Here is a 14,538-nt window from a genome sequence, read left to right on the forward strand (position 1 = left end):
TCAATAACGTTTTCAGGTGAATTTCAGTCTCTGAGTAAAATCAAAACAATTTATAATTGGCTCTTTGACCTCCGCTAGTGTGATGACTCTGGTTTTCTGACCGACAAAATTAGCTATTCATGAGGTTTGGGGTTTTGTTTTATATGTGATGACAAACCAAGTTTGTTAAGTATCCAGAATGGAATATAGATGTAACATATTTTTGGCTCTCTTTTGCTTGCTATTCATGTAGATGTGGAAAAAGAATCAGAATCTTAAAGTTTTGCACCTGGTTGAAGAATGTTTAACAAAAAATGTTTGAAATCCTTTGTGAGGTTGTATACCAAACCTGAACTTAATATTTAATTTCAGCTGGAGCATATGGATAAAAGAAGATATGGCTGTGATGTGCAGTGTCTCTTGTCATTTGAATGGCCCGAAATCACAAAGGTGTTTTTTAAAACCCATGGTTTATGCAGATTTCCTGTATAAATTACGCTTATTTACCACGTATATTAAAAAAATGTCCAATGCTGGTGTGTGCTTTTGTCACAGTGTGCCAAATTGATGCCTGTTGTCGTGGCTAAGTATGCTATTTTATTCATGAGTCCACTGTTTGAAGAGTGGACTCATTAATTCAAATCAGTGGACTCGTGAAGAAAGTAGCGTGGATAACCATGGCAACAGGCGTCAATTTGGCGCACTGTGACAAAAGCACGCACCAGTGTGGGACACTTTTTTAATATACGCATTAAATAAGTGTAATTTATACAGGAAATCTGCATAAACCATGGGTTCAACCGATGGTTTTAACCAGGGTTTTGAAAAAAACACCTTTGTGAAATCGGGCCAATATATTTGAAAAATAAACCATTGAACCAGAATGGGATGGAGTTTAAAATGTTGAATGTGAACAAGTCCTTGATAGGATGCATTTAAAACAGACATGGAAGGAAACAGATTCCAATCATTGTCAGACATAAATAGATATGATGATAGTTCTTCATTCATATGACGTGACAATCTATGTAAGTTGCCGGTCAATGCAAAACTGCACTGCTCTTGTTCAAAATCTTGGTTCATCATGTATATCAACCAACGAACAAGCTGGTTTGAAATCTTTAATATCGGCATACACAATTTAGCACCTGTATCATACATTTCCTTAAATAGCCAATTTCATATTATTTTGGCACACTAATAAATACAGGGCTTACAAACATCTGTAAATAAACTATGGCACAACATTAACATGAAATTCCAGAGAAATACTTCATAATACAGAATACATGTATGTGTCATTGACCATATTGTAATGCAATCTTTTTTCAGGAATGGTTAACTTCAAACTTTCATGAAATGATACATGCATCTTTTTTCTTTGACACAAAACAAATAATGTAAAGTCGCAACATATTTTTAGAAAAAAAGTTATGTACAAAACGGAGTACTGTGCAACCATAAAAAATCAGTACTTCACATTAATATTACAAAATCTAAAACAAAAATGCATGGTGAATGTGTTTAAAAAAAAGTTTAAAATTCAGGTTAGTACTGAGATCTTTCAATGTGTTTATACTAGGTGTTCTTGAAAAGAGGGGAAAATTGGGTCTTAAGTACTTTGACTTCAAAATTTTGAAATTTACAACAACAAAAAATGCTACCAAGATCATCAAATCTGGGGCCCGTTTCATAAAGCTGTTCGTAAGTAAAGAGCGACTTTAAGAACGACTGGTGATCCTTTCTTACGCGCTAAACCATCGCCAATGTAATTGCCATTTACCACAAAATGGTATCACCAGTCGTTCTTAAAGTCGCTCTTAACTTACGAACAGCTTTATGAAACACCTACCAGGTGAAGTATATTTCCATTCTATGCCTGATTCTCATTATTCAGGCTTGAAAATATTGACAAAATCAAGCAACAGATGAGAAAAGAACTGTGTTAAGAATGGCCCTTCATTGATGTATATTGTTTTGGGATATCTGTTGATGTGTTTCAACATGAAAAAAAGTACTTAAAATCCACTCTTCCATGTTTTCTGGGACACCTTGTATACATTATATACATAATGGGGCAAGAATGTTTTTAGGTTTCAGTTGATACTCCAGCTGAGTTGGTAGAAAACATGATAATGGGTTGAGCACTCTCCCTTTAATGTCTTGAGTCCAAAGGTTGCTGTGAGATAAGTAGTCATCCAGCTTCATCAAACTAATTACAAACAAATAAAAAGATGAAAATTATAATTATCATGTATTGCTATGCCATATTTTACAATTTAATAAAGTAATTTCTCCCCACCCCAACTCATTCAAATGACTCTACTTTTTCTTGTTTTTATCATCTTCATTCCATCCTTTTTTACCCCTCCCCTTCTCTTCCTGCTCCTCTTTTCATTCTTTGTTCAAATTGCTCGGTTTTGATATTTTCTTTTCCAGCGTTTCTTCTAAAAACTGAAAACTACTAGTCTTTCCAGGAAATGTTGAGAAAATGAAGTTTATTAGAGAAATTCCTGTAAATGAAAAAGTGGAAGGAATTTATAATACAAAATGCAATGTTACTATGGTTTTTTTTTTTGGGGGGGGGCCTTAATCATTGTTTTATTTTCTTAAACCTTTTCAATATATCAATAGTTTTTTGCTCACTATTTTCATTTGCAACGAAAAAAAGGTACATGTAATAATATAATAATACATCATCCTCTAACATGTCTCTCAAATTTTATATCATTACTCTGTAAGTCCCATATCAAATTTCCCAGTAAGGTATCCAAAGTCCAGGAATTGTTTCCAGGAGTTCACAGAAAAACAAATATTCAGTTGTGGAAAAATGATTCTCACCTCCAATTTGTTCCTCTGATACCAGGTATTCCGGTGGTGCAGAACCCCTGAATTCTTCTTCTGCTACAACATACTCCGGTGGTGCAGTGGGGATGGCGGCGGGGATTTCATTGGGATACCTCTGCATCTGCATCTAAATATCCATTATAGAATTAATACACATCATACTTCCTCCCTTAACCTTCATTTATGATAATTTTCTCAGAAGTCAAGTATGGAGACATCTAGTCTTGACTTGGATTAAAACTCTTGATTTGTAAACATTGGCATTGATTATTAAAGTATTCCTTTAACATACATTAATTTACATTAACATAAGATGCCCCCCCCCCCTCTCCCTCTCTCTTCCTATTTCTCTATTTCTTTCCTTTTTATTTTTACTCTACCTTCCTGTGTATAATGTTGAATTGTAAGGCTCCTTGAGCATTCCTTGGAATATATGGTCACTTTAGAAGTGTAGTAATTATTCCCATTCCATACCCCTATGCCCCATTCTCCTTTTCTTCCATCTTTCTTCTCAATCCCTCATGTTGAGTTTCTGTAGTTTTTCTTTTCTTCACTGCCATCCATGCATTCAAGTTCACTTTGCAAAGAAACCAAATTCACTGATGCAGAAGAGTTAACTTACAGCTGCGGCATTTGTGGCGTTGACAGGAGGCCCATGGGTGTTAACAGCTGCCCTTGGCTGAGGGGGCGGGATGGAGGAGGTTCGCCCCAGGGTTCTTCTGCACAGCCCACAGAGAGAGAGCCCCATCCCAATGGCTCCGGTGAGGAACTGGATTGCAAAGATGCCCAAGGTGATAGCATCTACTATCATTAGAGTTGGCTGAAAGATAAACCAAGGAGATCCACAAGAAAATTATCTACATATTGTATTTTACTTCAGGCTTCTTACAGCAAGTGCATACTAGCAATTGTGACAATGGTATTCAGTCTAAATTATTGGATCTAGCTTTCCCTGCATGCACACTGTAAAATGCTTTTAAAATTTTAGCATGTTTTTTAAGCCTATCACACTAACAATTATTGTTTTAAGTTAAAAAGCTGTTTAAAAAAGTTAAGGCAGTTGCCAAAAATAACCATTTTTAAGAGTTTAAACAACTTTTTGTTAAAGTGAGGGGCTTAATCATTGTGCTTACATTTTAGACCATATTATCAGTGTTAGAAAACGAAGTAAGAAGCAGAAAAGCAAGAAAGTATTGATGAAAAATGTAGTAAGATGTAAAATGCTTCTTTTTTTGTTAGCTAAAGAATATTTTTAAGAGTACCAGTCTCTCATAGGGTCACCTTACCCGTGAAGCGTAACGAATACAGAGTAACGTTTTGGAGTCTCTTATATCACAGTATGTATATCTTCCATCCAGAGTGATGAGGCGGGCATATAAGATCAGTAGAGCAGCAGCAACAGCCGTTGATAACATGCACATCACAAGGAATGTGGTTATCTGAAAAATAAACACATGGAATTGAACTTCAATGAAATAAGTTGTCCATAAGGGAAGAATAAACTAGAAAGTATATGGTGATTGAAATACTATAATGGTAAAAAAATAAAATGTTTACATAAGTATGTAGAGTACTTTAGTTTCCCCCTTTTCCATCACCCGCACATAAAATTTCACCATTATTATTTACAATCATAATCATCATAATGATCATCATCATCACAAATCATCATCTCACCATCAATATCACCATCATTAACACCACCATCATCATTGCTTTTATCATCAATCATCATCAATCATCACTTTCATCATCATCAATCACCATCATCATCATCAGTGAGCATTGATATGCACTGACGAATATCTATATGTCGTATAGGTAAACTTCGTACATTGATATTGATGCAAGAACTCTCGGCTTCATATTCAGTAAAGAAAAATAGTCATTAATCTAAGAATCCTAGACATTCATTATAGAATCAGGATAACAAGTTTGTAAGCATTATTTCAGAGTCGTGTTATCATCGGTTGCGTAACTCACCCCACAAATAGTTTTCCGGACGGATACAAATGCTGTGACGGCTGTCAGAAAGAACTGCGGTAAAACATAACAAAATGTTTCTTGAAAGGCTAAGTATCCAAACCAGGAGACAATAATGGGATTATATTACACATCTTATCCATATAGTACTGCTTGATCTGATGGCTAGATATTTTGTCTTATCAACCCTACTTCGACCCTTACATGTCGATATAGCAATCTAGCCAAGTCGGCTTCAAAGCAGTCTCCTGTCATCCTATTGATTTAAGTTATGTCATGTCATCATTGCGATATGTAACTTTTTTTTTCATAAATTATGTCGACTTACAAAATCTATAAGACGACGTGATATAATATTGATTAATCGACTTAGATAAGATAGAATATGTATCCATCTCGTCGGTCATGTGACACTCAATTTTTTATATCTTTCACACAAACGCGTTTTATTTCCCATATGCAGATCTCTATCTGTCTTTCTATTTATTTCATTCAAATTTCCCCTATTATTCGATCTCCCTCTCATAATTTCATCTCGATTAATCTCTCAGGATTAATGAAAGGAGAATCAATGACTTTTATATCGAAAACATTTTCATTGTATATTTTAGCAAATGCTTAGTACTTGGTAACGTCTCGTCGCCATTCTGTAAACAAAAGAATCAACCGGTTGTGTTCGTCACCCGACCTTCTCTTCAAATTAATGCTCGCTAAAATTGTGCATTGCAAAGGTGTTATTTCTTTAATCCAAACATGTTGAAAGTACAAATCAAGTTATCCACCGGGAGGGGAGAGGGTGCTTTTATTAGAAGGTGGAAACCATGCTCACAAAAAAGTACATAAGAGGGCAATCAAAACGGCATTACGTGCATGTAGCTTTGAAAATATAATATGAAAAATCAATTGAAACATAATATGCTTGGGAAACATGACAAAATAAATTTATTAAGGGTATAAGAGATCGAAGCCAGATTACTTGGGCAGGGTACTTTTTAAAAATCCATTGGCGAACACGATATGGTATCCATCTTGTAATTACCACAAAAAAGTCATGTATACTTCTGATTCGCCACTTGGCCACAAGGATTGATGAATTCTCAAAGGTATTTTTCCTCATCACTCTTTAGTTATTCAATTTAAGTTTTTTTTCACATTTCAACAGGTAATTAATGAGGGAAACTATTAAGACCCAAGTTTTCATGATAGTGTAATTCTTTTAAGCGTATTTCTTGAATCACATATCTAAACAAAGTTATATTTGATTCAACTATTGCATTTTCGTAATTGATCTCCCGAAATAATACAAGGTGAATACATGTTGATCCACTGAAGCCATGCGGCCACTGACATAAATCATGTGTGCTGTTAAAGATAAGTGCAGAACACATGAAACACTGTTAAGAGCAATCATACGCAGAATTATAAATCATACAATTTGATTTTTTGTAACTAAAAAAAGGAGAAATATCCACCTCGTATATGGAAAGAAAATTAATGTCTCTTTTGGTATATACCTCCGAAATATCATGTGGCGTGAAAAATATCATTGTGCCAATATTGTTAGATCAAATCTCTTTTAGGAAGGCCGGGTCAACGATTCAGTCGACTTTCTTATATTTTTTTCATATTCTTACCAAACTTCCGGACCAAATGGGTACACCATAGTAGATGAGAGACCCCTCGATGACGTAAGCACCCACACCAAGTGCGATGGTAGAGAGAGCTCCTAGTAGCTGTAGCAGACCAATTGAGCATGCGCCAGCGTTGTTGAAGTTCTCACTTCGACGTGGTCGAGCACGGAGGATGATGTCGTTAGCCATCATTCTGCATGGAAAATAATTACATTCATAACCGTATTAGTTTAGAAACCATATAATCATTAAGTCTTATATCGGTGTATTTATAGGAGGGGGTAGGAGGGAGAGTGGAAGGGGCCGGGGTGGGGAGAGGAAGAAAAAGAGGAATGGACCGACAAAAATAGCAGGAGGAATTGCAAGAAGATTATGATGATTAAGGGGAATAAATTCAGGGTTTTATGAAAATACCACGGTCGTGTGGTCCAGTGGTTAGAGCATTGGACTCATAATAGCAAGGTTGTGAGTTCGAATCCCAACTCTGTCATTGTCCCCACTTTAAAAAAAGCGACCCGAGAGTGATATCTGTCGTCTATAACGTCGGCCTAGACGTAAAATGTTTCCTAGGTAATTGGTTATATATCAGCTCGGCGTTTACCCGCAAATTGCTATCCTGCCCAGTTCCTGCGGGAGTTACCATATATTATTATTCCAGTCAGAATATTAAAAACAGGGGAGTGGGCAAATCGATCTTTCTCGATTGTAGCGCGTTTATATGGTGATGATAACTACGATGACGACTGAGAATTGATCAATATGCCCTAATCGAGATGCAAACTTATAGAACAGTGGTAGATTCAAGCAAAAAATTTAACGGGTGCCCTCTTTCTGGAAAGAGTGAACAAGGCGAGCGAGCCTCCAAATTCCATATTTTCTAACTAATAAAACCGGTCAAATATTAAAGGAACTTTGGTGAAAATATAGAGATATTAAAATAATGAATGTTTTGTAGAAAAATAAAAAGTTTTCTGCTACTTATAAGTATTAACCCCCTTGCTGTTTCAATTTGTATTTTCATAACGATTTTAATGAGGATCTGTTTTCGTTCAACACCAGTCCTGCAGGGATACAGAAGCGTTGAGAGAATGTTAACTTGGTGCGGTGCACGGTGAGATCTTCCTTATTTTCGAGGGTATCAAAAGGAGAGATCTCAGAAATGTACCCCTCTTATGCACTAAAGGGTAAACGTTAGGATACCCCCCCCCCCTCCCATCAGAACATAATATGGTGTCACCCTGGAATGGAAAATATGGAAAGTATATAATCTCATATCGTGCATTTCCATTTCCTTGGTCATACTATTCTCAAGTAAATATCTATATCATAAAATCAATGTATACATGTATTTTATTTTTCTGCACTTCACATGGATTTTATTTAATCCATTTCCTTTTTTCGACATTGTAATAAAGCAATAATTTGTCATATTGATGCAAAACAAGAATTGTCTTGTATAGTAAACCTATTTAAAACGTGTGTTCTGTTTACGTATGACATGAGCTCACGTTGTCGGGGGGGGGGTGTCTGTGACTTTTTTCCTGGGGTTTATTATCTGAATAGCCGAATCTTTATGCATAAAATAAAACGTATCAAGTACGTATTCAGTACTTTGCCTGTTGTGAAAGTGTTAATCAGGTGAACAGTTTCGAAAACATCCTTCAATGGTCGATAATTATATTGCAATCTGAATTCTTATAGAGAGGTCATATTACAAGCATAAACAACCAAATAGCAGAGTAACATTATGTACTACCAAGAACCTGGATTTTATTCCCTACGCAAAATAAAAAGAGAATGAAAAATAATAAGATGTACTTGATACATATTTATAATTTTCTTCAATCGGCCACTAAAGCTTTAAATACATACATATTCCTTACTTTTGTATAAAATTGTATATCCACTATTGTTCGATTTTTTTTCTTTAAAAATGTTTTTAAATGATTAACAAAATGAAACAGCTCTTGATACACAATTTAATACAGTGTATTCATAAAAAGCCTGATCAAAACCTGTAAAATTTTGACCCATGTATAAAACAAGTACAGAGGATGGAAGTTGTATAATGCATGATATTTCAATGCTGACAAACTTTCAGGTGGCACAAACGGATGAAAGAAAAGTTTGTAACTTCCGCTTCGCTTGCAAAACATAATAGGGTCAAAAGTGATTTCCCCCAACTTTCACATTAATAAAATGGTTACCATTTCCGTATATGTACTAAGAATAAGAAATCCGTTAAAAAAAAAGAAATTACTAAAACAGTATATTTTATCAAATTTTCATGCATAGCAAATTCATAACACAAGCTTATCCGATCGCATTTACGGTTTTATATAGTTTTCTTTTAAAAAAAGAAAGAAGTATGAAATCCGAGAAGCTATATTGTATTACCAAATTTTGTTTTAAAATGTTTGAACGTATAATATGGACCCCACCTCCTCTCCTACCCCGTAAAGAAAATATACAAAATAATATATTTTTTTGTCAAACTTGTTTACGATAGATAAATCTCCCAAGCTGTTCATTAGGTTGCTTTTAATCATTAAAATTTAATTTGATGATCTAAAGCAAAACATATAATGACTTTGTGACGATTAACAATAATTGTTGGTACTTGTTTTCCGGTGAAAACTGGGGTATTTTTAATTAAAACTTTTTGGAAAGTCGAATCATACACATGAATATGCTTTAAAAAATGATTAACAAATTGAAATCTTTGTATTCTACCTCCAAACTACCGACATTTTAGTGTTCAAACTGAACCACAAACATGCCTCTAAACAAGAAGAAAATACGCAGCGAACCAGCACATTCAGAATCGATTTTCTGCTGCATATGGGATTGAGACGGGGATTGAGATAATTGCAGTTGTAAAAGCAATCGTAAAGATATAGAATGCTATACAGACAAATGTCACAGAACATTTACATGACACGAAATTTCCATTTTCTTATACGTGAACGCTTTAGTAATATTCCACATTTAAAATTGAAATTTCAAAGTTCACTTCTTGCTATATGACCGCCAGTGTGTATCATTACGTCACACAAACTAATAAGGGATTAGAGAACAAAAGATGCAATAATAAAGGTGTGAATGACCTGCTACCTTAGTCACTCTTATAATACAAAGTTGAGATTCGATGCTAAAAAGGACTTTGAAAAATGTATTCCCTTATAGCTCCCCTGATCTAGCATATACGCATCTTCTGTGTTTAAATGTGAGTCTAGTTTTCCTTATTGTCTTATTTATAAATGCGGGGCCTGATTGTTTTTTTCCTACATGTATGTTTAATTCCTTCCTATAAATAAAACGTATAAAATATAATTATATCGGTAACGCGACGGACCAAACTTCGTATGAACGAAACTCCAATTGATATCACGTGCATTGTAGATAGGCAGATGAGGGGCTTTGTCCACAATTATCCTGGTAGGGTGTCCATCCCCAAACAAAGGAGGGGAAAACTAAAATCTCCAGTCAGGAAGGAGGATTATATCGGTTGACATGTGTGGTGTTTTCCCATGTTGTATTCTACAAGGTATTCATGAAGAATCGAGAAGTGATTGAAGCAATATAGTGTCATAATCTCTCTGTGTTTTATAATTCCATATGATCTCTCCGTCGGAGATGAAATTACCTCAAAACAAGACGAGCTCTGAGTAATAATAAAAAGACATCCTAAATTACCATGTAAATTACTTGGCAATCACAATTATTTAGAGCCTAATGTATGTACAGGACAATCACGAAGTTTGTTTTGTTTTCCTTTCACGAATACATTTCCAAGTAGGCCTACAGACCGAGTTTCTATATAAAATAATTACATATGAAGATCAACCTTTGGGATAGTCCTACGCAATCTTTGGATTATTTCACTCCATGCATGGACCTATTACGAGATTACGTAATAGGTCCATGCTCCATGCAAGAGAGATAAAAGAATGAGTCATAATTCTACCCTGGGCTCTGCAGGCTACATGGGTCTCCGGAGGTCACCGGTTCGAGTCCCAGTCGGGGGTACATCTGTTACACATATATCGGTGTTGAGTGAAATTGGGAAGAATATAATTCTCAAAACATGAATCAAGAATTATGCAATTCATTTGTTCATGACAAACGTTCTTCATAACAAGTCATCGATAGATTATTCGCTCATCCGTTGTAGAAGATCACGCAAAGAGAGCACTCAATTCAATTTCATCGCAAAAAAAACAAGAATAACTATCTTCAAAGTAACCAGTAATATGTTGGTGAAAATGTGTTGACCGAAAAATTTGGCAAAATAAATTTACAAAAGTATCTTCATTGTATATCAAAAGAAAGAGAACTTGCAGGTATATATTCTTAATTCTTACCCTTTAAATCTGAATAGATTCTTTGTTCAACGCGCGTATCCACTTCACTCTCAGCTATTAGGTATCCAATTTCGTATACTTTAAAGATTGAAAACCCTCTTCCTCTGGTATGAAAGCGTCACAAATTCATATTCATATCTCAGCCTCAGAGATATACCAAGACATATATATATCTATACCTGGAAGTTATGGGAGCAATACGCACGATGCTTTCTTCCAGTTCCACCACAACTGACTTTTCATGCTGTCGTTCCACGGCTTGTAGAAGAAAGCAGATTATGCGCTGCTATTGGCGGAAGCTCGTCCATTGGATTATAAACGCTATTGGGGGAGTACGCACGTGCATCCATGGATCTCAAGAACAAAAGAAACAAAAGAATATTACAGGCGAGGATGGGTGGACGTGGAGGGAGTGGGTTAAAAGCCAAATGGTATAGAACATAAAGTGCAGGCGTGTACAAATCAGTCGAAGTGACTATTTAATCGGGTCAGCTGGGTGCAACAATGTTCTAGTCATATTTTTTCTAGTCGTACTATACAGTGCGTAGCAAAAAAAAAATACACTTTGAAAAATCCTGTAAAATTATACATTTGTAATATCCTGAAGATTTTTCCACATTTTAGCATTGGTACAGAATACAGATCCATTTAAGCAAATGACGATATATCTGTCGAAAATATTTCCGCTTGAGTGAGCACCACTTACTTTTGAAAAGTGAGTGAAAAATTATTTGCGCAGAACTTTGAAATAGTTATGCGAATAAAAGTAGACCTTAATCATGAAGAACACGTGGAATTTAGCTAGTAAAATTGATTTGAAGATATCTTTTACCCTTTTTAATCTTGTTTCACTTGTTTCCTTGCCCAAAACACTTCAAAGTGTGCAATGCGCCCCACCCAACTCCCCCACACACCGAGGCCATTGTGACGATATTTGCTTTACACTGAACTGTGATTTACATGAAATTATATAGGCTTGATTTTTATTTTGATAATCATTGTCAAGCTTGGGAAAAGTGTGGAAAACAAGTATTAAATGAAAAATGAAATGTAAACCCACTTTAAATGATAAAAACAAATTAGTGAAAACATGCTGGAGATGTCTGATATAAACTTTTGTTCAGATTCAATTTTGACCTCAGATCCATGCAGCTGGCACAAAAAGGGTAAAGACTTATACCCTTTTCATAAACCTATCCTCCAATTAGCCGCTTAAGAGTAATGCGGATAATTCAATAAAAATTGCGTTCATAAACTCCGAAAATAAGCCGCATTATTTTTACGAGCGCCCGTCCTGAAAAAGGCGGATAATCGCTATGACAACTGGACACGCCCCCTCCGATGCGGTTGTGTTGGAAGAGGGTGACCTTGTGACCGCACCATGGCAATTATCCGCATTATTTGGAAATGCGTTCATAAACTCAAAATCTTATCCCGATGCTGCTATTATGCGGATAATAGCAGCATCAGAGTAATGCGGATAACTCTTGTCCTCCTCCAATTTTACGACCAAATTATGCTGCTATTAGCCGCCTAATTCATAGTAATTGGGTTTATGAAAGGCGTAGGTTGTGCTTACTAAGTGTTAAAATTTCAATTAGGGTGGCAAAATTGTTACAAAATGCTTGAATGTATCCGTTTTATTCAATTGACTATAAGTGCAAGGGAAATGTATGAGAAATGTTTTGCAGGGTAAGTTTGATTTCGCCATTTCCCCTTGACACTTTTTCACAGTGTAAACTTTTTTTTTGATACTCGCCAGAAGCGGATCTAGAGGGGGGGGGGGGTGTTGGGGGGTTGCAACCCCCCCCCACAAAAAAAAAAATCCGGGGACCATTTTTTAAATCTTATCTTTTTTTTTAAACTTGTAATTTTATTTTATTCTATTTCTATGTATTTATTTCGTTTATTATTATTCCAACTTTCCAAGGTCCCCAATTCTTTGTATCTGTGTTGTTAACTGGCCTTACATTGCAGGAAAATGCAACTTAATTTTACAAATTAACATGGGGGTTAATTTGGCAACGACCTCTATACCAAAAAAAGTGGTGTTTTAAATGCAAGAAAACGCCATTTTCACACACAGATTTTCAAAATTTTTGCCTACTGTCGGAGGGGGGACACCCCCTCCCACACCCTCCCCCCGCGCTCGCTCGCTTGGACTCGGTCGCTACGCTCCCTCGCATACCACCCCAACCCCTCCCCCTTAATAAAAAGCTGGATCCGCCCCTGCTCGCTGTATAGAGCAAAGTTATTTCTGACAAGAATATACGTCAGAAATTTCACTATATAGAGTCTTAAGTTTTCAAGTTTCAAGTACATCAGTTGCACCCAGCTGACCATACTGATCGAGTCAATTTGACCGATTTATTTTAAGGGGGGGGGGGTCAGCCTGGGGGTGATAAGGCAATCTTTTTATATTGCGTACTGGCTAATAGTAAAGTTATTTGCCTTTGCTATAACCTGCCAGTTGTTCCTATTTCAAATACTGATGAATATAGACACCGTATCATGTTCATAAGTAATGACAAAACATTATTATAAAGCTTTTTCAATGGAAATATGAGCACGATGCCAAAGCGTCAGAACAGAATAACATATTTTCGACAAATAAACTGTAGTAAGTTTTCTTCTAAAAGAAATTAATAACGGCGTCGTGTTTGTTATATTATAATCATGATCATTACCGTAAATTCCTGCCTACATATCAATTGCACCTTATTGGAAAATAAGGTGCAAAAATAATTATTTTGGAAATTGACAATACCCCCATCCCCCTTCTCTGCATAATTTTTATCGGACGGAGATTTGCCTCTTGACGTCAATCCCGCTAATAATACTATTTTTTCATAGAAAACACTCCAAACTGTTTCTAGACAACGCTTTAGGCCTAGACAAGCGCTTTGGGTCTAATGGGAAAAGCGCAGTATAAATAATAAGTAATAATAATATTAATAGACAACAACAAAAATGACAAAAGGGGACAAACTGCATGATCTAATCCAATATTGTTCGCGGTGAAAGGAGTCATTCCATCGCAAAGAAGTCATGTTTGGTGCGCCACCTTGTGATTAAACAGTATGCTCTGCTCTTTTCGTGTTTGGCTCAGTTAGTTGGGAAAGAGCGTCAGTCTCAGTCCCAGGTCGAAAGTTCAACTCCCGGCCGCCGCAGATCATGGACCAGTAGGTCCATGGTCAGATTAAAGGCCTGGTCACACCGCCCGAACTTTATTGGAGCGTTGAACGGTAGGGAGAGGGGCCGAATTCCGACAACGCTCGTCACCGCGCACAATATGGGGGGGGGGGGCAATCGAAAACACGGGCGTTGCCTTAGCGGTGCGCTGAAGCCTCCATTACTTTAGCGTGGGATTAACGGTAGCGAGCGTTGGTCCGCTCCAACACCTCCATACCAACGCCAAACCAAAGTTCTTCACCGCAATGGATCGCTGCTTCAACGCCCGACACCGTCCAGCAATCCCGTGTCCGCTTGTAAAACACCCGCTCCACCAAAGTTTGCCCAACGTTTAATTACCGCCCGGGAATAGCTATAGCGAAGCAGCGGTGGTCCAGCGTTCAACAATTTCTGCGTTGGCCTATAGCGGACCCAAGCGTCCACGAACTTGCGCCTAGCGGTGCCTAACTTTGACTGGGCGTTGTTGGAACTGTGGTGAACTTTGCCGGAGCGTAAAATTACCGCTCCTCCCCGCTCGCAATAATTATTGTGCAGCTCAAAAC

At 36.6% G+C, this 14,538-nt stretch overlaps 1 protein-coding gene across 4 annotated transcripts; it reads right to left on the reverse strand.

Moving 5' to 3' along the window:
• Window positions 1-1,511: 1,511 nt before the first annotated feature.
• Window positions 1,512-11,189, reverse strand: LOC121411082. 4 transcript variants are annotated; one of them, XM_041603585.1, is made up of 7 exons: window positions 10,984-11,189; window positions 6,444-6,633; window positions 4,810-4,863; window positions 4,113-4,265; window positions 3,449-3,646; window positions 2,821-2,953; window positions 1,512-2,191 (listed from the first exon to the last, which is right to left on the reverse strand). In XM_041603585.1, exons 2-7 carry the CDS (start codon window positions 6,630-6,632, stop codon window positions 2,187-2,189), a joined length of 732 nt encoding a protein of 243 aa, XP_041459519.1. In that variant the 5' UTR covers window position 6,633; window positions 10,984-11,189; the 3' UTR covers window positions 1,512-2,186. The 4 variants fall into 4 exon arrangements, with proteins under 4 accessions (XP_041459519.1, XP_041459518.1, XP_041459517.1 ...); XM_041603584.1 differs by having other exon boundaries at window positions 10,805-11,187; XM_041603583.1 differs by lacking the exon at window positions 10,984-11,189 and adding an exon at window positions 10,408-10,557 and having other exon boundaries at window positions 2,821-2,947.
• Window positions 11,190-14,538: the final 3,349 nt, after the last annotated feature.

Source organism: Lytechinus variegatus, chromosome 3 (assembly GCF_018143015.1).
Source record: "Lytechinus variegatus isolate NC3 chromosome 3, Lvar_3.0, whole genome shotgun sequence".
NCBI classification, from domain to species: Eukaryota; Metazoa; Echinodermata; class Echinoidea; order Temnopleuroida; family Toxopneustidae; genus Lytechinus; species Lytechinus variegatus.

Excerpts from the sequence above, each read along its gene's own strand:
- LOC121411082 (XM_041603582.1), bottom strand. The coding sequence starts at position 10,472 with ATGTACCCCCGACTGGGACTCGAACCGGTGACCTCCGGAGACCCATGT. Across the intron at positions 4,864-6,443 it reads CCATTTGGTCCGGAAGTTTG|TTCTTTCTGACAGCCGTCAC; the intron begins GTAAGAATATGA and ends GTTTTACCGCAG. Across the intron at positions 2,954-3,448 it reads ACGCCACAAATGCCGCAGCT|ATGCAGATGCAGAGGTATCC; the intron begins GTAAGTTAACTC and ends ATGGATATTTAG.